The sequence below is a fragment of the Apteryx mantelli genome, chromosome Z (assembly GCF_036417845.1).
Source record: "Apteryx mantelli isolate bAptMan1 chromosome Z, bAptMan1.hap1, whole genome shotgun sequence".
NCBI lineage: Eukaryota > Metazoa > Chordata > Aves > Apterygiformes > Apterygidae > Apteryx > Apteryx mantelli.
The window spans coordinates 72,926,025-72,951,173 of NC_090020.1; the positions used below are offsets into that span (position 1 = coordinate 72,926,025).

The following is a 25,149-nucleotide window of genomic DNA, read 5'->3' on the forward strand; positions in this document are numbered from 1 at the left end:
CGCTGCCGGCGGCGGCCGCCGCGATGCGAGCGCGGAGCGGTCGGGGCCGGGGGGGACCGTGCCGCCCCCGGGGCGCGGTGTCGGGTTACCCGGGCCGGCTCCGCTGCCGCGGGGGCCCGCGGGAGCCGCGGCGCCCTGCGCCGCCGGCCGCGCAGCGCACGGTATGTCGGGCCGGTGACTTCAGCCGGGAGATATTTGGAGGCTCCGCGGGGTCCGGCGCGGGGGGCCAGCGTGTGTTTGGGTCTGAAAGCGAATCAGCGGAGGGCGCGTCACTGCCAAAGGGCCCTATAAATCCATCTGCGGCGCAGAGGCGCCCTGGCAAAGCCCCTGCGTCCGCGCGTCCGGCTCCGCGCTCCCCTCCGCCCGCGGGAGCGGCGCCCCCCGCGCCTCGCCTCGCCCCGCGCCGCCCCCGCGCCCCCGCCCGCCCGCGGAGCCCCGGCGGCGCCCGGGAGCCGGCGCGCCCCCGCCGAGCCGGGCAGCGGGAGCGGGCGCTGCCCGGCCGCCGCCTCCGCCGCCTCCGCCGCGCTCCGCGCTGGGATCTAAGCCTGCGCCGCGACGGGACCCCCGATCTGGAGGAGGAAGCCTTGCTGCTGCTGCTGCTGCCGCCGCCGCCGCCGGCCCTGCGAGTCTCAGCGCCGGCCTCCGATTCTCCCAGCGGGCTGAGGGGGGGTTGTTTCATTTTATTTTATTTTTCCCTGCCCTCCTCAGCTGGGGTTTTTTCCCCCGCCGGTGCGTGCGTGTGCGAGCGGTGCGCGGCTCCCCGTTCTGCCTGGACCAGCTGGCGCTACAGGAGCCCTGATGTCTTCATCTGACTCCCCGCAGTTGTTGATGGAGTGTCTTTCTCAGGTTTCCAGGCAGGGTCCCGAGCGCAGCACCCAGAGCCAGCTCCCGCTGCCAGGCGGCGCTGCCCGCGGCTCGGGCTGCTCCCGCCGCTGCTGAGCGCGGCTCCGGGCCGGAGCGGGCAGAGACCCCGCGGCGTCGCCTCGGCCGCGGCCACAGCACCTGCGGCGGCGGCGGCGGGGGAGGCCGCGGGGCTTGTGCCGGCGGCGCCCCTCCGCCTCCGTCGAGACTTGCGAACTCGCCCCCCTTCCCGAGCCTCCCCCCCGCGCAAAGAGGGTCCCGGCGGTCGGCCCCCGACCTGGCCCACATGCATCTCCCGTCCGGCCACGCGGCTTCCTGGCGTTAATGTCCATCTCGGGTCCGACGAGACCAGCTCGGAGGTGAGGGGATGGTGTGCGCGCTGGGCGAGGGGCCGCGCCGGGGCGGGGGGCCGAGGCGGGCGCCCTCCGCGGGGCCGCGGGGCCGCCCCGCAGCCCGACGTGCCCCGCCGCCCCCGCGGCCCGCGGGGCACCGGCAGCAAGTGCCCGCGAGCCCCGGCAGCCGCGCAGCCCCGCGGGCAGAGCCGAGGCCGTCGCGCGTCCCCGCGGGGGGCTGCGCCCCCTCCGCGGCCGCGCCGGGGCTGGAGGCCGCTCTGTCCCGCCGGGCCGGGCCGGGCCGGGCCGGGCGGCGGCACCGGGCGGGGAGCGGCAGCCGCCGCGGGGCGGGAGGCGGCGGGGCCGCCGGACACTGCCCTCTGCCGCCGGCCGCGCCGGGGGAGCCGCGCCGGGGGCAGCTGTCATCCCCGGGCGGCGGGCATCGAGGTGCCTGCGCCGGCCCAGCTGCGGGCGGGGAACCGGGAAAGCAAGGAGAGGAGCGGGGAAAGGAGATGAAAGGAAAAGCGAAGGGGAAGGAAAAAGGAAAGGGAAAGGAGAGGAAAAGGGAAAGGAAAAAGGGAAGTGAAAGGAGAGAGAAAAGGAAAGGATAAAGGAAAGGGGACAGAAAGGAAAAGGAAAGGGCAGAGGAAAAGAAAAGGAAAGGGAAAACAGAAAGGGAAGAGTAGAGGAAAGGAAAGGAGAAAAGGAAAGGAAAAAGGAGAGGAAAGAAAGAAAAAGGAAGGAGGGAGAGGAAAGAAAAGGGAAAAGGAAAAGAACAGGGAAAATGAGGGGAAAGAAAAGGGTAGAGGGAAGGGACAGGGAAAGGGGAAAGGGAAAAGGAAAGGGAAGGGGAAAAGGAGAGGAAGGGGGAAAGGAGAGGACAGAAAAAGGAGAGGGAGAGGGAAAAGGCGAGGGGCAAAGTGGAAAAGGGAAAAGGGAGAGGCGAGCGAAGAGGGAAATGAAAAGGGAAAGGGAAAGTTTGCCTGGAGCAGTGCAAAGCTGCCTGGCCCTGTGCCCGGGGCCAGCCTGGCCCACCCTGCCCTGGCCCGGCCCGGTGCACCCACCCTGGCACACTGCCTGGGTGCTTGGGGAGGACGTGCGCAACGTGGCTTGGCTGCCCGGCATGGGGACACGGCCAGTCCCTAACTGACCTGGGAGTCAGCCCCCCGGGACCTGCTGGCCCACAGCCCTAGCCCCCGGAGTGGCGAGCCCTAGCACAGAGGGGCTGGTGGCCCTCCACCAAACCGGGGAGGCTGCAGAGGACGTGGTCCTGTGTCTCCCTCTCTCACTGGGAAAATCCCATCTCCGTCCCCTGTGCGAGGCAATGGGTGTCAGAGAGCCTGGGGTGGGAGGGATGAGCTAAGGCAAGGGTTGTTTCCCCTCTGCTCTGTCCCCAGGCCTGGCCTGGGTGTCTCAGGGCTGGCAGGGAGGGGACAGGACTGGGGGGGAGCGCACCAGCTCCCCCAGCCAGCCGCAATCTAACCCTGCCTCTCCTCTCTGCCAGGGGCCCGTGTTGGAAGGAGATCTAAGATGAAGTTATGGGATGTTGTGGCTGTCTGCGTGGTGCTGCTCAACACGGTCTCCACCTCGCCCCTGCCCACCGGTAAGATGCCTCCCGAGGGGCCCCCTTCAGTGGTAGAGGGGCCTGAAGACGATCTCTCCCCCATCAGCCTGCCGCCTCCCTATGCTGTGCACAGTGACTGTAAGAAACGTTCCCCTTCGTAGCCACCGCTGTCTGTCTTGCTAAACCTGCTCCCCTTTGCCCAGGAAAGGATCCCCCCTTTCCACCCCCACTTCTCCCCCAGCCGGGGCCACTGGCTCTGCTCTGGCTGCAGCAGCTCCAAGTCAAGTCGTCTGCCAAAGCGTGGAGTTGGCAGTCGCAGTGGCAGTGCCCTCCCCCCTTTCCCCCCCACCTCCAGCTCTACCTTCCAGGCAGTCATAAGATCCCTTTGGTTGAAAAACCCTGGAAGATGGGAAATTTAATTGTATGCTAAGGAGCCAACAGGAGGATCGGGTACATACACCTAACAACATAGGCACAAAAACCCCCTTCCCCACCACCCTAACCTGCTTTCCATGCTCCAACTTGCCAATGCAACTATTTACTGTCTGTAGAGGGCAGAAGTCCTGATCGAGATTGGGCTCCGTGGTGTGAGGCACTGTACACATCCTGGAGTGCTGCTGCGTTTCATTAAACCCTCCTTGAATCCTTATTCTGAAATTAGTGGGTCCACATGGAAATTTACAGAAGAATAACAGGAGAGGGGTTAGGAACTTGATGTAGACAAATCCACACGAACGAGCTCACAGTAAGAGAGCTTACAATCCAAATGACAGATAATAATGCCTCTCTAATAATAGGTCTCCAACAATAGCAGATACAGCATTTTCACAGTGGTATGTGATTGTTACATTAACACTGGTGGCTTTCTAAAGTAGGAGTTAATATGACTCAATAAGTGCCAAATACTCACATAAATTGTAGAGGTGTTCACTTAGCAAAGGCAAAAGTGCAGTTCTGAGGTTGCTCCTTTTGCCCTTGCTAAGCCCTCTCTGTTTAGCTGTTGTAGGATGCAGAGAGCATCCAATAATTGGGATTTGTTTTTATCTCCTTACCTGGAGGCATGCTCTTTCTGTGTGGCTGCTACCTCTCCAGCCATGGGCAGCACCGCTCTGGTTTGTCCGGAGTGGCAGGGCAACGATGCAGCTTAGGGGCGGCATGCGGGAGAACGTCCATGTTGCAGTTTGTCTTTGCGTCAGCTCTCCCGCATTCATCTCCTCTGCTGTCTTTCCCCACACACAAACGTGCACATCTTGTGTCCTTCTGTATTTAGTCTCTTCTATTTCCTTTTCTCCCTCTCATTTTCCCCCTGTTGGAGTCTTTCCTGGGCTGCCACCTCCTCTTTCCAGCTGAGTCTCTGCAGTTCAGTGACTGATATCCCCTGTCATCCTTTCAGCCCCTCATCATGGGGATATTGGCCAAAAGAGCTTCCTTCCAGGTCCCCAGCCTGCAAGGACTGCAGAGCCTTCATGACTCTGTGATCTTCCTCTCCAGAATGTGCTACAGGGAGGGGAAGGTACTTGGGCATTGAACGATCCTACAAGACCCAAAGATGTGCTTTTTCAGGCAGCTGTGCCAGTCACCTTCACACAGACTTGCTCAACGCCACTTCTGTGGGAAGAAGAGAGTGTTAGGAAGAAAGCAGCACTAGTCAATTTGTAACTCAGGCAAAAGCTGCAGGGTGAGAGAACATTAGTTCTCCCTATGTCCAGGGCTGAAGTATTTCTACAATGTCCACTTTTATCTTAAAACTTACTTTGGGAAATGTGGTTCCTCATAAGCTGTTTTCTCTGCGGCAACTCTAGGAGACAGGTAGCAGTAGCAGTCTTGTCTATTCCTAGCATCAAAAAACATTTCAATGTTTCCTCCTTTTTTGTGGATTGAGCAAACAAGAAGTGGAAAGAAAGACTACCTGTGTTTTATCTGGGCTATGCTACTGTCAACAGAAAGCCTCTTCCAGAAATCTTTACTTTCAGTGTACAAACCCAGTCTCTGCCAAGTAGAGACGGGTCATAGGTTATCATCCAGGATAGTCATTTCAAGAAAAGCTGATGATTTGGTCTTGAGCTCTTAACCATGCAGATCAAAAATAGATGAGTCTGGCTGCAAGGGGAAAATAAGCAGTACTGTTCTTCACAATAGAAATGCGGGGAAACCCATGGAGTTTCTGTGATCTTTACACAACAGCAGTACAGTGTCCATGCCCAAAAGTTAGAAACTCTTCTGTCAGCTAGACTGCCAAGTCTGCTGAGTCAGGGGAGACTTGCAGAAGGGCAGCTGTATGAAAGCAGGGAAATATTTTGATTCACTTTTGCGCTGTTTTAGTTGATTTTAAAATGTGTGGTGTCTGGACCGCATTCTGGAAACACGGGAGCCTACAAGGCTGGTCATATCTAGCCATGGTGCTGCTTTCCGTGCTGTGGCAGCACTTCATTCCACAGTAACCACAGTCAGTGTATATGGCATATCTGTTTCTCTCCATTTGGTGGCACACACCTTTCAACACATGAGAGAATTAGAAGAATGTACACAACAATCTACATGTACACCATGTAGACCTCCTTCTCCTCCTCCTCCTCCTCCTCCTCCTCAGCAGCTTCTTTTACAAGCAGAGGGCAATGTGGCATGAGCATGTGTGCATGCTTACAGCATGTCAGCTGGTCTGCTAGTGGACCTACCATGTATTAATTTCTGTGTGTATACTGATGGTTGACAACTTCACCAAGCACCTTTGCAGATGGCAGTTCCCAAAGTGGTGGAAGCTTTGTCATAGTTAGTCTGCATTAGCTCATCTGCAGAGGGCAGCACGTGGGCGCTGAGCAGTGCTGGGTACTGCATGCTTTCCAAGACGAGTGCACTGCTGTCCCTAGGGTGACCCACACATGCGCTGAGTGCAGAGTAGCTAGTGCATGCTAAGGTATGCACTATGCCTATTCCCATACAGCACAATTTTCCAATACTCTGCCAGGAACAGTGGTTCGTAGGGTTGCAAAATCAAGTCCAGCTTCTTGGGGCAGCCAAATATGTTACTGGAACACAGATCTGTGTTCCCAGGTCTTGGACACTTTCATATGCTCTCGTTCGATGGGATTGCTTTCTCTGCAAAGTGCCCTGAGGTCACCTGATGCTTTTCCATCTCTTTCAAATTGGCTTGAAACCTGTCCTTGTTCCAGATCATAGGCAAGGTCTTCGCCTCCCCGGCTGATCAGGTGTAGTGTGTTGACCTTTGTTGTTCAGGTCAGTAATTAGAGATAGAAGAAAGTATTGACAATTGCAGGCTTCTGCATTTTTTACTGGAATGGACACGGGTGACAGCAGCCTCCATAAATGTAGTGCATTTGAGATGAATCCTCTGTTTCTAGGCATTGCAGGCAACAATGTTCATGGGACAGCTTATTTCACAGGAAGAAGAGTAGCTATAGGGGTTTGTAAAATCAGAAAACCTTTTCTCTGTTTTACTCATGCTACAGTCTACTGAGGGAAGGATGTACTTAGCTGTAATAGCAACCGCAATCAGAACAATTTCAAATCACATTACATACAAACTAAGCCAGCAATTTTGAAAGTGTGACAGTACAGATGGAGCCAAACACTAGGTTTGACTTATGAGAGCCTACCAGTAAACACATTTCGTAACTGCTTACCTCTGTATATCTGCAATCAACAGGTATATGAGAACTAGAGTATCGTAAGATGGCAGAGCATGATACATAGTCTTGTGATCAACAGTGGGCACCTTGAGTAAGAACTAGCAGTATGCATGTAAAAATAAATGAAAAATCTCACCATAGGCATTTCCCTCCTAAAAGAAGGAAAAAATGTTCTTCTACATTATAATGGCTGAGGAACTCCATGGCCACTGGATTGTGGTTTGCTGCTGGCACCCCTTTGGTATGGTATACCATAACATGACATGTTATACATGCATTATAGCTCTGTAAACATTTTTCATACCCCTGCTAAAGGGTTATTCAATGTTAAGTAACTGCTTTTAGCTGGAACATTATCCGTTAATATGGGAAGTATCTAGAATAAACAGTTATAGTACAGTGCTCTTTAAGGCAAAGTCAGTATTAAAGTCTACTTCCACATGAACATGTTTCTTTCTCTACAGTGTTTATTAGACACATTCAGTGTTAAGAACCAGAACTCTCATATTTCTGTCCAGGCTTTCCTCCTCAGAACACATACTGTGTAGCACATGCCCTTTAGTCTAAGAAAGACATCCATAAGCTACAGAGGTAACCTGCCCATGCACGATAAATCCAGTGCCTCTTCGAGATAGCCAACATAGTGAACAGGAGCCACGCTGCATCATTTGATCTGTGTGTATATGGTAAAACTGGTGCATTCAGCCACTGTCAGATTGCATGTGCGCGTATCGCTGCGCCAGCCTATATAAAGTCTGTTTGCATGGGCATGCCCAGGTTTTATAGGCATTCAGAGATCCCCAAATTCAAAGTCCTGCTTTTTTGTGTGGACAAAAGTCTAGGAAAAAAAGAACAGGACACATCTGGGAAATCCAGAGCATGTAGCCCTGCCTAGATGCCATTCTCTCCACAGTCTCAATACATCTGCTGAATGTACTCCCGGGAAGGGTGTTCTGAGACCTAAGATTGAAATGTTTGAAATGCGAGAGAATATAGTTTTATTCTCATTTTAAAAGCTAGCCTTTGTTTAAAGTTATGTGCTTGACTCCTCCTAAGCTTAGGAACCTCAAAAATTTTCCAGCAGAAGCAAGGATCCTGTTAGATGTTTTTCAGATGTGGGTTGCTAGTTAACGTATCTGAACATGCTTTTCTTAGTCACCTTTCAGAGGCCTCTTAAATATAATTCAGAAATCCCCCTGCTAAGGGTCTGCAGACCACAAGCTGAAAACCCCTCTTAGAAGGCTGAGAATTTCAGCTGAGTAAATGACTGTTGATGAATGGATGGGGGATGCATTATTTCTCTGCTGGAATAGGATCCTCAAATTGATAGGTTGCAAAGTCTTTGCAAATTATACTGTTCCTGGCTAGGACTGCACAGAGTAGGTTTAAAATACATAGAGTTACAGAGGCTGAGAGGAGCCACTGGGATCATCGAGTCCCAACCCCTATAACTACAGATAATCAGGAAGAGATATCTAGTGCATGTCCTGTCCTTATCCCCAGCACACACTACCACCAACTGCAGCTTAAAACTTTTATGTAGGACAAACCCCACAAAACTCCAATTGTTGAGGAATCTCATACTTCTGAAATAATAAGTTAATGACAGGAATGCTAAATATTCCCGTCATAGCAATCTTCAGAATCATCAGACATCTAAAATAGACCACTAACATATTAGCGCTGGTAGAATGGTTGGCACTGGAGAATGATCATTTTTAGCCGAAAACAGCTGTAGTTTTGGAAGAAGTAATACAAGGGAAGGGGGACCAAAGGAACAGTTTCAATGAATCTTGGCAACCAGGTCCTACTTAAAAAGAGAAGAAAAAAAAAATAAATAGGTTTATGTTAGGCAGGTACAAACAAAGCATTGAGTTACAAAATATAGATTACAATATGCCTGTTTTTAAGATCAAAGACAGAAAATGAATTATGTAATGTCAAAAAAATTCAAATATCAGGATTTTTTTAAGGAATAAAGCCCCACTGTATGACTTAGCAGATATTTAACCTTTTGCCTTGGTCTGTATCTAGCTGTACAACACTTACTTAAACTGAAACCAGCAAATACACTTCTTCAAAGCCAATGGGACTTGTACAAATGCTTAAATGATTGTTGAATAGGAACAAGCTTAGAAAGAAACAAATGTTGAAATCAAAATACTTGTTTTTGTGCATCTGAGCCAGGCTATGTTACAGCAGGTATGCTGAAACTTCTCAAATGGCAATGTGTTTTCAAGCAAATTCATCAAACTCTCCCCCCTGTCCCCCCCAACTAACACTGCATAAAAATGTCTGGACTACCTCTGCTCCCATCCCAAGCATATAAGTATTCTTTGGCAAAACCAGCAGTTACTCGCTCAGGAAATTTGTGCTGGGGAGGTATGGATCCTGCTTCGCAGCTGGGAAGGAGGCAGAGCTCTTCGGAGCCTGGCCGTCTCTGAGCAGCCACTGAGTGCTGTCTGACAGATCAGGGTCCCCACGTCCCGCTATGAGATGTGCTGCAACATAGCACTTGCCCTACTGCCAAGGAGTGATTTTTATGATGAGAAACATTTTCCAAACTTGCATGTTAAAACTTTTCATATTGTTCCTATTATAAAAAGGTTGAAATACAGGAACTGAAAGATGATAGAAGAATGTGTGTTATTTATAGGTCATATCAAAATCTGAGAGCAGCAGAGATTGTCACAGAATGGTGTCAGTTATGGCTTTGCCACAAGCGCTTTGTACAGAGCAAGGCTCTGTTTTCCTGCCCCAGGGAACAGACTGTGATAGGGTCCCTTTCTGCTGCTTTGCTACCTATGTTTGTTCCTTGGGGACCCCATAACATCCAAAGGGAGATCCAGTACATGAGTGTACTCAGTAGCCCTGTAGCGAATGCTTGCTTAAGATCAGCTTGAGCTTTTGTTGAGGTGACACTTCTGGTGTTATTTCTGCTAGCTGTTCATGTTAAGTGAGCTAGTGCTGAAGTGGGGCTGTGTGACCAATGCGGGGTTTTACTGGTGTCATGTGCAGGTTGGGCTGGATCGCTTTTCCACCAGGAATCATAAAGAGAATTTCTTTGTGGTATCAACACTATTTTCTCCCTTAAAGTCTCAGTGCTGTGCCTGTTAGCTGGCTGCATGGCTTGTTGCGAATAGAGGACCCAGATTTCAGGTCCCAGTAATACATACTCATTCAGGGTTCTTGCAAGGACGTGACCGAACCAAACATTAAGCACAAACCCAGGTCATTTAAGGAAGCTGGAGATTTATCTCAGTGTGGTGCGGATTTGGAGTGGTACAAGGCCGTAGTGAGGAGACATGGTGGGCAACAAGGCAGGGATGTGCTTTACTCGGGTTTGACTCTTGCTCTTTCGCTGGCTTCAGGCAGGCCACTTGATTTCTCCCCTTTTACATGGTTTATGCTGTAAGTTTTGCAGATGCAGAGACTATATCTCATGTGTGTTTGAATATCCCATACATGTCCCCTACAATAAGGCCTTAGTGCAGATGGTGTCCTGGCAGCTACTGCAGTCGCTGTAGTAAAATCTCAACAGTGACCTCTGAAAAGCTGTCCGCTCCTCAGTGATTCAGAGCTGGCTTTTCAAAGCTCTGAATCAAAGGAGAAATCATATTCCCTTGCTGCTCCTTTGCTGCTTGACTGCAAGATGAGACAGCTCTTTGCCCACCCCAGAGCCTGGGGAGGTCAGAAGAGGTGCCCAGCCCTGGGTACCAGTCCTGCTCTCCTGAAGTCAGGCAGGATTTTGTGAACGACTCCCACTTGAACCAGATGGAGAACAAGAAACACTTGTCGCCAGGTCAGCTTGCAAGGCAGCTTCCTGTACATCACCCAATTCATCTGGCCTTGCTTTTTCCCCTGTTATCAGGCCATTCCCCCAACTTACCGCGATTACAACGGACCTGTTGCTTCTCATTTTCCTTCTTCTGGTGGGAACGAACAGAACGAGGTTTTCTGGGGAGGCTCAGTTTCATACCTGTGAGAAAGCAGGCAGAAGATGCAAGGGGAGACAGACCCTGGAAACACTGAGCATAGCAATGAAAACTATGAAGTGCCCTGCTGATTTGCCATTGTCACCAACGTATGGTAAATGCCAGGGTTAGCTAGAGGGCTGCAAACAGAAAACTTGGCTGCTCCATTAGGAATAAGCATACCAGGTAGTTTTAACCCTGTACATTTTTCCAATACTGGCTTATTGTATCCGACATTGATATAAATGGCTCAGGAGTCATACTCAAGGTTACTTAACACTGTACCTTGATGAAAGACAAGGGACACCGGGGAGAGGATCTGTTTCTAAGGGCCTTCTAAGTCCAAGGGGAGGACACAGTGTTTCCTGGGGAGTTGGCAAGTCAGGGAGTAAGGTAATGAACCAGAACTGTATTAAACATTTAAAGATGAGTTGACCCTGGTGTCTTTGATACTCCATTTCCTAATGAACACATTCAACTGGTTTCTATTTCACTCTTAGCCTCACAGAATTTCATGCAATGCAAAGTCATTCCTCAGAAAGGTGTTACTTTAATTGTTTAAATCCTGAAAACTTTTCAGTATAACTGGTTTTAACATTGACCCACTAGGCAAGTGTGTCTTCTAAAAGGATTTGGTTCAAAGCGTGCATGAAAGGCTTGTTAATAAAAGTATTTCATTTTCAATAAAATAAATGTTTTATCCCCTTCTAAGTTCACACTTCTTTGCTTTATAAAGCAGAGCGATCAGAACATTAGTAATTTTAAGTTCACTATGGTCATGCTTCCACAAACAGGTTACTCCAAGGGTTTCCTAGAATATGTCTTTGTGGTGTGAGATAGAGACATTCTGTGTTTGGATATGGCTTGTCCACTCTAAGTATCTGAGGAACTTACTACGAAGCAAACTAAATATAAAAATAATCAATGAATAAATGGTATACCAGAGTCATCGTCATAAATAGCAAAAGATGAGGATGATTTACTGCAATCATAATTAGATGCACAGTAATTGTATATTTCCCATGAGTAAATGATCTAAGATGAAACATCTTTGTGATTATTATTTTGGAGGAAACTTTGAAAATAACAGGAAAAGAAGAAATAAAAATGTTTTAGTTAAGAAGGACTCTGCTTAAAACACTAGAACTGATTTTGCAGAAGGGACCATTTGATCCTAACACAGATCTGGATCTGAATTTTCTAAATAGTGCTTATCATTATAATGAGGTAGATTAATCCCCTTGATCTTTAAAATCATACTTTAAACAAAAGTCTGAATACTGCTGTTTGAACTTCTTTCTAATTGAAAGACAGCTGTGTTTAAGTGAAATATTATCCTGGTAATTTTATTAAATGTTTGGCATGACATTTTGATGTAGTAGCTACACAAACCCACAAATGCATGCATTTAAAGCTACAATATAAAACAAAAATCTCATTTTATCATTTGTAATATACCTTATGTGGCGTTTACGACATCACTGTAACTCAGGATATGCAAAAATGCAAGTTGATACTGCAGTGACATAATTACATTTTTTCTGGATCAGTATACAAAACTATTCTGTTCCATGAAGTACAAACAGTTTCTAATCACTTAAGATTTTGAGTTTTATGAGATAAAAAAAGAAAAAAATGCTTATATAAATTATTGTTTTGCAATTAATAGAATTTAAGCTTTTCTTGTAAACCATGATAGACCGGATGGTCAGAAGAGTCTGCAGCTAGCCTTTTAAATCCATAATCAGGCACCAAAATGAGGGACAGGATTTTTTTTCAAAAGCTGAAAATCCATCTGTTCCCACTGAAATCAATTTGTGGTCAGGTTCAAACTGAGGGTTTCTTGCTCTACCATGCTGGTTTGCTGCCACTGCGGGGGAATATTTGGCTTTAAAAAAATCTGTTGCTAGTGACATCAAAGGATTAGTTTTACAAAATGTAGTTTTGATCACATTTGAACAGACAAAAATTTGTCCTTAATGGAAACTGTCTTCTTGAGAACATGACAAATTTGGTTTGGATATTCATTTAGACCTATGTTATGTTAAAGTTCTGTACGAACACTATATAATTTATTCTTCTAAAAAGCAGAGGCATCAGATCCAGGTCCTGCTGGCACATGGTGTCTCTAATTACTTGGAAATGAAAAGGCAGGCTCCAGGGGGGCTGCAGTGGAGGACAGGCCCAGAACGAGGCATGTTTCCCTGCGCACCACGAAGCAGAGCTCCAGGTGACTCTGCACAGGTCGGTGGCGAGCACCCAGCGTTGTCTGGCTGCAGAAGTGTGCAGCCATACGTGTCAGTGGCTCCTGCAACACTCAGGGCACTGCGCTCTGTGACATGCTCTTCAACGCTGCCGATTCCAGAGAGCAGTAAAGGCGTGAGAACCTTATCTTGCATTCACATGGGAAGCCCTTAACCCAAATTTTAGGTCACAAGTATGAGCTCAGTGTGCCCTAAAAGTTCAGAACAGCAAGTAGAAGGTAGAAATATTCTTATTTTTTAAATGTCTCGTGACTTTTTTTGTTTGAGTTGTGGAAGCTTGGACATTTGGTGTTGACCAGCTCTGTTCCCAGCCTGGTCAGTATTCTGAATTCCCACCATGTTTTCACCAGTCCTGTGATGTTTCATTCTTTCCTTCTTTACTTTCTTATTCCTTTCCTGATCCTGTGAGAAACTTCTGGCAAATCAAGAGCTGTTCAGCTGCAAGTGGAAAGCAGAGAAGATGCTAAGAGGCAGACTAGTGCAGAGACAGCCATCCTAGCCTCCATCATTAGACCCTGGTGTCAGTACTCCCAGGACTAGGAAGTGGACTGATCCTCTGGTTGTCACCAGAGGAAAATGCTCTGCCTGTTTCTGGCTTCACATGCTTAGCGTGGCACTAGAAGAGGGAGAGTAGACGAGAGGAGCAGGAGAGATGAGACGACCAGGAGCCCAACGTGTGCCCTTGCCATAGCTCCAGCCAGTGCCTGCTGTGCCCCTCTGCCCTGCCCCAGGCTACTGCCCGAGGGGTCCTGTGCAGAGGTAGTGCAAAAATGTGTATCCCTGGCAAGAGATAGAGATGAGAGAAGAGAGAGCAGGGCAAGGGGTTTAACACCATGGGAAGTTTAAGCCCAGCAGGCCGGTACTCGGCATTAGCGAGGACGGGATCCATGCTTGGAGGAGAGGCCTTCCCCAGGAGAGAAACAAGGCAGGAGCAAGAGGGACTGCTCTGGAGACATGGAAATGGGTCTTCTCCGTCACAGGGAGGAACAGGTTGGTTCCTAACCTGCTGCGAGCCTCCAGTGTGCTTTTCAATTTGAAACATGCATGCACCCACATGCAGGCTGCTTATATATGTGCCCTCAGGAGATTTTTCCCCAGGGAGTTCTCAAATTAGGAAACAATTTTCGAGAATGTGATGTAAAACCCAAATAAAACCTCATGACTTTATGCCATTCATGTGAGTGTTCATGGGACCATTTTGTAGCTGATGGAGTTGTCTCAAGGTCTCAGCCCCCCTCACATGGTGGCGTCCATGAGGTCCTTTTCCATGCTGGACCTGCGCTGGAGACTGTGAGCAAGATACTCAGAAGCCCTCTGCCTCCTGAAGGAGGATGTTACATTTCTTGTACATATGGTCCCTTCCCTCGGGGAGTGCATACTTTGAGGTGTATTGCACTCATGTATCCGTGAGCCAACTTTCACTAACCTATATGGAGCAAGTGCTGTGGGCTATACTATACTATACTATATTCTCCTTGTTGGCTTCAGATTTTTAATTTCTAATTCTTCCACACCCTGGAGCCAAGGACAAGGGACTATGGCTCAGTACAGTTTTTCTTTTTAAATACTGCTCTTATTGCTATAGTATCTGACCATTTTCTACTAGCACTTTGTACAGCTTCACTGGAATCTGTCATGTGTTTGTTCTCTCAGCTTTTCCACCAGAAGGAGAAGTGTTGTCAGTAAATTAGTTTGTTTTGAAAAAATATGTGTGTATGTATATATAAAAATATATAAATATATATGTATGCATGTGTGTATGTGTGTATAAATATACACACACACACACACACACACACACACACACACACACACACCCCTGTGTATTTTTATAAGTAGGGATAATAATATGTGCTTTTCACTAGTGTGTGAAAGCCCCAAAGAAAGCTGTCTGTGGCACAGTCAAGTCAGGGCCGATTCATACAATGCAATGTGTTAGAGAAGCAAAGCTGCTAGCCTGCTGACATTCGTTCTGAGACTAAAATGGTTTTCAAATGGTGTTTGAGACAGAGAGGAGCGTGTGACTAAGTAAAACAGATCGTGGTGCTCAATCAATTGGCTTTATTCAGGTTACGTAGCAGGATTAGATGCCAAGGCAGCCCCTGTCAGCGCACTGATGTTCCCTGGCCCATAGCTTAGCTAACCACCCCCTTTACTCCCAGCAATTACTTACCACAAGCAAGTGCTCATCAGGTGGTGTCTGCGATGCGGGGATGTCTCTCGGCATCCCAGCAGCACATCTACCAACTGTCTGTCAGACTGGGGTGGTCCCGCTGTCAATCTTCTCCACCTTCCCTGCTGTCTATTAGCCTTTCACGGTCTTTAGTCCATGGTCAGTGGTTATTGTTTATTCATGTATGATTTCTGTTGGTAGCTTTCTTAGCACTCGCCTCTAGTGTCTTGTTTCAACCTGTCACCTCTTGCATTGCCTCTGGCATTTTTACTCATCCTTGATTGCCCAGGGCCCTACCTCAGCAGTTTTTTACAGCATTTTGTTTCAGTCCCTCAGGCTCTGCACCCATGCTTTTTGGACAACCAAATATCCCCGCTGAGTCATGACTGGCATCTTGTACTTCCCTGAGCTGCAAGCCTGGTATAAGCTGCTAAACTGATTTGCACTTCAACCCTGGCTCTCAAGGTTTCCTTCAAAGCCCTGCAAGCCACTCTTAGTGAATGTGCTTGTAGTCACATTGACAACTGCGCTTTGTTAAGCAGCAAGGGATTAGCACCAAGCCGCATCCCATCAACAGCATGAGGCCCAGTGCTTGAGTCCATGATTCAGTGGTTGCCAGGTCTGGCCAGCACTTGATGCTGCACCAGAAGCACAGGCCACTGTGCTGCGTGTGTGTTGAAAGTCAGCTTTGTGGGACTGTGTAACAATTCAGAGTTGTACCAACCAGAGGCTGGTTGGTTGCAGAGGCTGGAGGTTCCTCTCATATTGCTAAGTTACAAAAGCGAATTTGGGGCACATCTGCAGTCCAACTGGAAGGTGCCAAAAAGTGCACCATTGTGTTGATGATGACTAGCTTGGGACTCCACAGATAGAGGGTGTAATTGCTTACAACAAAACGCAAGGACTCACTGGGTAGCCTAATAATGCAGCTGCCATTGTAGTTAACATCATGCACATGCATAGTCCCGTAACAACATGTGTGGTTGTAGGTGGACAGACACTGGCGAGGGCCAGTAGGTCTAATACATTTCACTGAGCGGGGGCTCTGTGCCCACCGTTCCCACAGATTCCCTAATGTCACCCATGTGCCTTGTTTCTCCTCCAGTGATGTAGTTCACATATAGCAGGGTTTGCTTCAGGAGTGCTTTTGACAGATATGGATTCCCATGTGGGATATTTCCCCCCCCCAAACTTTCCCTTTTTGGTCCTAGAGAATGAAAGTTGGCATTCATCATACGCATTGTGCTGGCACCCCTCCCAGTGGGCCTCCCAAGTGGCCTGATGCTGCCATAGGGGAGTAGCTGAGCAGGGATCCCCAGCTCAGTTAGACCTGTCAGCCACTTAACCCTCTTCAGGTCATGCAGTGTCTGTGCGAGGTGTGAGGTTAGGGTCACCTGGACTTGAGCACACACCTCATCCCAGATTACAGCTTGGCATGCTTCTTGCAGAGGTTATGTTAGAGCCCCAGAGAGATTAGTGGGGTCAGTTGTGCTGCCTATTACCCTGCCTTCTGGTTACAGCAAGTGTGTGTGTGCAAGTAGGGCTCCTCTAGTTAGGTACCCCATTGGCGTCATTATTTGATCTACTTTTTTCCCTACTGCTTCTGCCGTATTTGATGTTGACAGCTGCATACCTGCCTTAGCACCATCACAAGGTTTATTTCATTTCCACTTTAGCCATCCTTATACTGCCAAAGAGAACTGTGTGAATTAGGAGGAGGCCTTAAGTGTTTTTAAGCAGTGGTGTGGCAAGGGCAAAGCATTTGGAAGTACTGCTAAAAATGACACAGCAAAGCATTTTTCGTTATTAACTCTTATGCTTACACCTTTTGTTAGAAACAGAGACCAATCTTAATATCTTCAGGGTTGCTGTTCTTCCAGTTTTGCTCTCTATCCTATTTGACTCCAGGTTTTAATTACAGATGGAGGATTATCATATCCAAATTAAGGCCCGCGTGAGCAGAATATAGGGCAAAACTCCAAATTAATTTAGACACATAACCTCTTATTAAAAAAAACAACAACTTGGAACTGATCGTTACTCATGCTAGAATTATCTAGTATTACTCTAACTAGAATTGGAGAACATTATTCAGTTAGAAGTAATATAAGACAAAATAATGACCAAGTATTGTTCCATACAACTTTAACTGGTGGTATGATAACATCAAACACAGCATGTGTCAAACTCATCAAATACAGGAGCCTGAAACAAAGCATCCAGATTCATCCAAAGCATCCAGATTCATCCAAAATTATGCTTGACCAATCTGATAGCCTTCTATGATGGAATGACTGCCTGGGTAGATGAGGGGAGAGCAGTGGACGTTGTCTACCTTGACTTCAGCAAGGCTTTTGACACTGTCTCCCATAGCATCCTCATAGACAAGCTCAGGAAGTGTGGGCTAGGTGAGTGGACAGTGAGGTGGATTGAGAACTGGCTGAATGGCAGAGCTCAGAGGGTTGTGCTCAGCAGCGCAGAGTCTAGTTGGAGGCCTGTAGCTAGCGGTGTCCCGCAGGGGTCAGTACTGGGTCCAGTCTTGTTCAACTTCTTCATCAGTGACCTGGATGAAGGCACAGAGTGCACCCTCAGCAAGTTTGCTGACGATACAAAACTGGGAGGAGTGGTGGATACGCCAGAGGGCTGTGCTGCCATTCAGAGAGACCTGGACAGGCTGGAGAGGTGGGCGGAGAGGAACCTCATGAAGTTCAATAAAAGGAAATGCAGGGTCCTGCACCTGGGGAGGAATGACCCCATGCACCAGTACAGGTTGGGGGCTGACCTGCTGGAAAGCAGCTCTGCGGAGAAGGACCTGGGAGTGCTGGTGGACACCAAGTTAAGCATGAGGCAGCAATGTGCCCTTGTGGCCAAGAAGGCCAACGATATGCTGGGGTGCATCAGGAAGAGTGTTGCCAGCAGGTCGAGGGCGGTGATCCTCCCCCTCTACTCAGCCCTGGTGAGGCCACATCTGGAGTACTATGTCCAGTTCTGGGCTCCCCAGTACAAGAGGGATGTGGCCCTACTGGAGCAAGTCCAGCGAAGGGCTGCAAAGATGATTAGGGGACTGGAGCATCTCTCTTATGAGGAAAGGCTGAGAGAGCTTGGCCTGTTTAGCTTGGAGAAGAGAAGGCTGAGAGGAGATCTTATCAATGAGTACAAGTATCTGAAGGCAGGGTGTCAAGAGGATGGGGCCAGACTCTTCTCAGTGGTGACCAGCAACAGGACATGAGGCAACGGGCACAAACTGAAACACAGACACTTCCATCTGAACATGAGGACGTACTTTTTCACTGTGAGGGTGACAGAGCACTGGAACAGGTTGCCCAGAGAGGTGGTGGAGTCTCCTTCTCTGGAGATATTCAAAACCCACCTGGACGCGATCCTGTGCAATGTGCTCTAGGTGACCCTGCTTGAGCAGGGGGGTTGGACTAGGTGATCTCCAGAGGTCCCTTCCAACCTCAACCATTCTGTGATTCTGTGATTCTGTGGTAGTCCTCTTTTATGGCATGTTCTGTGCCTTAAATATCATAGGCACTCACAGAGCAGAAGACTCTCAGCAACTTTAGCTCCCTTGGTGCAGCTGGGGTAGTGATCACACACAAACCAGGAGAGATGTCCTCATGGGCTCTGAGCAGGGTCACCTTCCACACCAAAGGCCTGTCCCCCTCTTTATCTATTTTCCAGGGTGTACTCAGATTCATTTGGGCAGGACAGTGCTTGGACCCTACAACTAATGTTAGTAACCAGGGTAGACTCCTGCACATGTCACTGTTAAGGGTGGGGGGGGGGGTAACATTTTTGCACCTGAATTGCAAACAGTGTAAGCAGCATGTGCCTAGCTGGGTTGTTATCTCTTAGGGTAACCCATAATTTCGTTTCTCCATTCTTAGGTGGGGGAGGCTTACTTCCCTCACTGCACTAGCACTGTAGCAGGCCTGGGATGAGTACGTGGCTGAAGGGTTCAGACAAGAGTTTCCAAATATAGGTTTAGTTTCCCTGTAACAATCTCCCTTCCCCTTCCTGGTGGCTGACTGTTGCATGGGTTTTGTTAAACCCTAGTATGTTTCCCCAGTGGTTGTTCTGCTCTCCACAGCCAATATCTTTTTGCATCACACTGTTGCCACAAGATTGGTCCATGAGTGCATAACAGAGGTGTGGGCTGGGGTAGTCACAATGGTATGAATGGGGCAGGGCTCAGACAGGGTAATTTGAAGGGAAGAGGGCAGAACGGTACAGCTAGAACAGTCTCACTTAGGGCCACATCCTTCTTCTACTGGGTTATAAGCTAGGAAACCTAGGTTTCTACATGAGAAACCTAGAAACTACCCAGTCTTACAGCAACAAGAACAAGTGCCTCCCTGCCAGTCCACTCTCCTCCCATGCCTGCGCCAGGACCAAGCTTGTACTTCAGTGATGAAGGCTGCAGCTGCTCCTCCTGCGTCATTTTGTTTGGTTGGGTCTAGCTCTTCTTGCTTTGAAGGACCATAGCCCACCCACCATCACCTGGATCTTGTGCAATAGGGCAGTATTCATACGGTGTAGGCAGACTTGCTTGTCCACCCTGCTCTGCAACAGAGCCAGACAGCACAGCCAGGGGACACATCTAGCCATGCTAGCCCTCCCTCCACTAGGTAAGGCTCATAGTGGGTATTTTGGTATGTGCTGTAGTGGTAATGACAGAGGAGTGGAAGAGGACTGTCCTTATCACTGGTGTCACAGAAATATGGGCTTGGCACAGAGTCCTGCCTTGTTCCAGTCCTGTATAGCTGTATAGGTAGCAGCTGTCCCTCCATTGTATCTTTTCGTAGTCACTGGTCTCAGACATTGTTGCCTTTAGCAGTTACCTGTAAAACAAAGCAGAATTCATTTTTTCCTAGCCCAAATTCTACAGATTATAGGATCCCTCTTCCCATGAATCACCCTTGTTAGGCAAAGGTTTGAAATAGCCTGCCTTCATCACTCTTTTACCAGTATGTGTTATTTTGCTGGAGCCATCCATGAGAAATTGTGTACTTCTGATCCAGCCCTATTTTATCATGGAGAGAGGCCTCTAAGATGTGGCTGCTTCAGGGAGGACTCCTTGCTGCTCCTTAAGTACATATGCACTGTGTTTCAGCAAGTTTTTGCACTAACAGAGTTAACATCCCTCTGACCCATCTCCTACATATTTGATGCTTCTGTTGAGGATATAGAGGTGCCCCTTCGCTAGGCAACTGGAGGCAGACTTGTATCTTCCTCTCTCCAGGTAACAGGGCCCGTGCCACCACAGCTGGGCTGCGGGTGTTCACTAGCTGGTCTCCTATAGGGGATCCTGTCTGTTGTAGTGCCCACTCCGTGGTGAGCACAGCTCTGGTGCAGGGTGTACACCTTGTTCACATTTGTCCAAAAAGGAGGAGTAACACCCTAAGGGAGCACTTCTTCCCCGGCTTGGTGCACCACTGGTCTGGGGCTTTGCTGCCCTCAGCCACTTGTAACCAGCCCAATCTGGCCACCCCTTGTTCTGCCAGTCAGAGCCCACAGAGCTCTTTTATCCCCCTGCAAAACATCTGTTCAGGGGCCTCTATAAAACACAAATGCTCAAAGGCCATATTCTTAAACTGGGTGGGAAGGGTGAGGGGAAGGATCCAAACCTCCAGGTGTGTCCAGGGCTCACTCAAGCCTTGATACTAACATGACTGTATTTGGGAGCTCAGAGCAACCCAGAAGACCTTGGTTCAAATCCATCATCTCCAGCAGCTCCTAGAAACCAGGGCTTCTAGTCTCCAGGTCAGCAACTTAACTGCAAAGTGTGGGCCACCACAGCTCTCTCTCTCTCTCTCAAATTATCTCATTGACCTACTGCTGTTTAGGATAAAATACATGTAAATATGTACCCTGGGAAGGGCTTGAGCTTGTATTTTTCACCTCCCTAAGTGCCTCTGCTCACACTGAGGCTGAGGAGAAAGCTCCCAAGGGAGAGGCTGAACTAGCAGTACGAGGTGAGCACTCACTTGGGCTTCCTGCTGTGGCTACGAGGAAACCTAAAGGCATGACTGCGGACCCTCTTACCCCAGGGCTTTCAGTAGAGAGTGGGTTTTTTCCCCTCTCCCATGTTCTCATAAAGAGGACAGGAAAACCAGACACTGAGTCATGCCACAGGGAGCCCTTCCTACCTCAGCACCTAACCTGATGAGCCTTCACAGCTGTGTGGCTAGAGGTAGGCACCAGCCTCTGGCCAGGCACCCTGTGTTGGGCATCACTCCTCTCCTTGCAGGTCTGATGAATATCTGCAGTTCCCTGGGTCATTTGTAGGGGTCCTTCTAGAGATGGAGACTCCCTCACAATACAGAGCTGGGTGCATGACACAGCCTGTTATGCTGGTGGGCACTCAGGAGTTAAGTACTGTGACATGGAGTTGGAAAAGACGCATACACACAGGTTCTGACGCCCCAATCCTTCATTAAATTCACTGCATTCACTAAAGCAGATCACATGAGGAATTTAGTCTGTGGGAAGTTTTGAGATTTTAAAATGTGATTTTATTCCAAATCATGATGAAAAGTTGAAATCTCAAAACGTTTCAGAAAAATGTGCTCAATTTCATCCTCCTTGAAGAGTTTCATTCTGCCAGTGTCAAAACATTTCGTTGACTTTAACAGTTAATTTACTTGAATAATTTATCTCTGGTAGAATATATATCAAGTACAAAATGAAATAGATATTTTAACTTTATAGAAAGAAAATACATTAATAAATTTCCTGTGAAAATTAACGTTATACTTCTATTCTGATCTATTTCTACTCAATCTAATCAGCATCTTGTGACACAAAAGTTCTATGAGAAAATTTTCAAATGCTCTAGGAATTATCCCCTAAAAGCATAAAAAACAGTCATTTAGACAGGAATAATAACTCAGCCTGACACCCCAGGAAACTCCTCCTTTTGCCCTGCCCAAGAAACTTACTTATTGATAGGTGGCTTTAGCAACAGTAACCACTGCAGGTTTAGAGAGACAACAATTAACAATTAGAATCACAGAAATGCATCAAAGAAACCTCATTCACTTGCTGCTTTGCTAGGAAGTGCCTGTTTAACCTCCCTACAGTCGGTTCACCCACCCATAGTTTTCTTTCCCTCAATTTTGACAGGGCTCATTCAACATTGAAAGATGTGCCAGAATGCTACCAAGTGTAAGCAAGAGATGCCTACACAGATACATATATATCTCATTACTTTGTTCCTAAATAAGTTTCCATTATGACCCGAACCATTCCACTATCCCTGATTTTGGGGTGTGCTGTGTATACTCTCTGAAGTAATGGACAGGGTAGCTTGCATGTGTCTAATGTTTTTGAACCACAAATTGACAAATTTCCCTTGATGACAATTGACATATGACAAAACATTTTCTCTTTTTCCCAAACAGCTAATATGCCAGAGGATTATCCAGATCAGTTTGATGAGGTAGTGGACTTTATTCAAGCCACTATTAAAAGACTGAGGAGGTCGCCAGATAAGCAAACTCCGATTTTTTCTAGGCGGGAGAGAAATCGGCAAAATGCAGCCACAAACATAGAGAATTCCAGCAAAAAGGGAAAGAGGAATCACAGGGGCAAAAATCGAGGATGTGTCTTAACAGAAATACATTTAAACGTGACTGACTTGGATTTGGGGTATGAAACCAAAGAAGAGCTAATTTTCCGGTATTGCAGTGGATCTTGTGATGCAGCCGAGACCACGTATGACAAAATTTTAAAAAATTTAACCAGAAAGAAAAAACTAGTCAATGACAAGGTGAGGCAAGCTTGTTGCAGACCCACAGCCTTTGATGATGACCTGTCATTTTTGGATGATAACTTGGTTTACCATATACTGAAAAAACATTCCGCAAAAAGGTGTGGATGCGTCTGACTATTGTGCTTTGGAGTTTGCTCCAGTATTGCATTCCTGCTACAATGCAAAGAGAGGGACCAAGGTTCCCACGGAAACATCTGCTCAGAATGGAGAAAAGAGGACCAAGAATGCAGAACAAGTGGTCATGGGAGCCCAGTGGGGCATGAGGCAGTGTAGAAAAACGGAGGCTCTTTAAGTCCAATGGGAAAGTAAATAAAAGCTCAGGTGGCGTTCCCGACGGTTGGATGGCATGTGCGCTCTCTTTCCTGTTTGACACAGTCTGCCATCGGTGAGACTTGGATCCGTGAGGAACGTGCTTAAAAACACAACCCTTCACTGCCACGTTGTGTTGTAGCTTTCATCATCCATCCCAGGGAGCTTGCCCAAGGAGCAAGCTCACCCGTCAGCTGTGCCATCAGCTTCGCTATTGCTCATTGGAGAGCAATTCCTAAGCACTTAGGACAACTTTTAAATTATAGTAAGATTAATCTCATAAGTAAGGTGATATCAGGCAAATATCAAAATTCATAGGCTCAAGGTCTCTAGGGCCAGTATCAACAGAAAGCAAAACAGTTTCACTTACTGGTTAAGTCTGGTTATTTCCATCTCATATTTCTTCAGAACAGTCAGGTGTAGGATTTCATTCTTCTGCTACCTATGAAAAGAAGTTGAGTTTTTAAGCACTTCTTCCTACTAAAGTAAGAGAAATAGCAAGTCCTGGCCTACACAAAACATGTTTCTTTTGGTTTACAAAGGACTGATGTCACTTACATAGCTACGTTTATATTTGGTCATTGTGAGTGAGCAGAGACTACTTGATGCAATGCATCCGTTCAGAGACATAAATATACAGAAGATATTTATTGAGATTAAGTTATTGTTATTTATTACAGTCAGTAATGAGTCTCCTTTCCTTATTTATTAAAGTTTCTTTTCAAAGGTGCCAAAGTAGAAGGTGCTTGGAAGATACAGAGAGACAATTAAGTTGGGAACAACGGTCCATGTTTTTGAAAATATTAACTTGAATGCAAAAAATCACTTACTTTACCTTTTTTTCTTTTAAACAAAATCCTGGTTATGTTCACAAAATATAGTACCAAAGTCTGCAGCCCTTCCTCTCGTTCACTACTACTTTTGAAAATCACTACACTCATATGTATAGGAGCAAAACAGGCTCTGCCTGAGTGAGGGTCGCAGAACTTGGCTCATCATTAGCAATTTGTTAGAAAAAAATAATTCTAGTCCTGTTTTAAATGTAGCCACGTTCTTTTCACACTTTTTGCCAACTGACCTCATATAAATATTGACAAATGGAAATTAATCACATTTAGCCTTGTAATTTCTTTTTATATTTATTTAAGCTTTTCCTTCCATATTTCCTTCCATATAGGAAAGATTAAATCCCTCTTATTAGTTAGTCCTGGATTTAATATAACCTGCAAGTAAACAATTGTGTTAAATAACCAAAGTGTTTTGTATAATTTGCTGAAACATTACAGGGTCATACCCACACAGAAGAAGAACAGTCTGAGTTTCTCTAGAACATTTCTCTATGATGAGGGAAGGTTATACAGCAAAGGCATTAATAACTAACCCTTAATGCAAGCTCTCATGCTGGAGATTTCTTTCCTGAAGGACAGCAGCAGTGCAGGTCACTAGACATATCTGAAAACTGAAGTGAAGCATCAACTCCCACAACAAAAATAGGAAAAAAAAATTCCTACTGAAAACCAAAAATGATGGCCCCACCTTCTACTTCATGCACACAATGGCTCTTCATGTTCATTCTGTCCTGGGCCCCTCCAGGCACCACAGAGGAAGGGTCTAGTCATCAGAAAGTTCACAACACACATAAAAAGACATACTGCGTGTAAGAAATGTAATTCAGCCCCAACCTCTGCTACTTTCCGGGGCCGATGGGTGGCACCGAGCCAGCCTGAGCGCCGGCCCGCGGCACAGCCCTGCCCCGGAGCCTCCCCGAGGCACAGAGCACACCGTCTCCCACTGCAGCCGTCCTGCGTAGCCTCTGTGTGGGACAGCGCATGGCAAGCCTAATATCACCATCAGCATCTGCATACTTTGCATAGTAAAACCCTGCTAAGCCTGGGCACAGCTGCACTGCTGGGCAGGTTAGTTGAGCGCAGCATTCAGAGATATGCTTTTGCTTCCCCAAATATAGCCCTGGTTGTTGAAAACTTGCTCCCAAGCATTTTTCTGTGCAGCTTGAAGGGGCTGCAATCATAGCAGATCACTATGTTCAAAATACAAAAGGGTAAAGTTTGTGATTTTTTTTTTTTAGACCTTATTGAAAACAGGAGTGTGCTTCTCTGGAGTTTTTTACTTCACCTACAATTTATGTCTCAGTCATTTGTGTTAATCAACCAAAGTTCTCTACAGACTTTATTTTTGTACAATATTCATTTTATAACTTTTTACAAAATAAAACTCATTTCTATTGTTA

At 47.4% G+C, this 25,149-nt stretch overlaps 1 protein-coding gene across 1 annotated transcript; it reads left to right on the forward strand.

Moving 5' to 3' along the window:
* Nucleotides 1-508: 508 nt before the first annotated feature.
* On the forward strand, nt 509-25,149 carry GDNF (glial cell derived neurotrophic factor). Its single transcript, XM_067315607.1, has 3 exons — nt 509-1,220; nt 2,698-2,895; nt 22,222-25,149. The coding sequence occupies exons 2-3, from the start codon at nt 2,724-2,726 to the stop codon at nt 22,704-22,706; spliced, it is 657 nt and encodes a 218-aa protein (XP_067171708.1). The 5' UTR covers nt 509-1,220; nt 2,698-2,723; the 3' UTR covers nt 22,707-25,149.

Coding starts and splice junctions, on each gene's coding strand:
- GDNF (XM_067315607.1), top strand. CDS start 2,724: ATGAAGTTATGGGATGTTGTGGCTGTCTGCGTGGTGCTGCTCAACACG. Junction 2,896..22,221: donor CTATGCTGTGCACAGTGACT/GTAAGAAACGTT, acceptor TTTCCCAAACAG/CTAATATGCCAGAGGATTAT.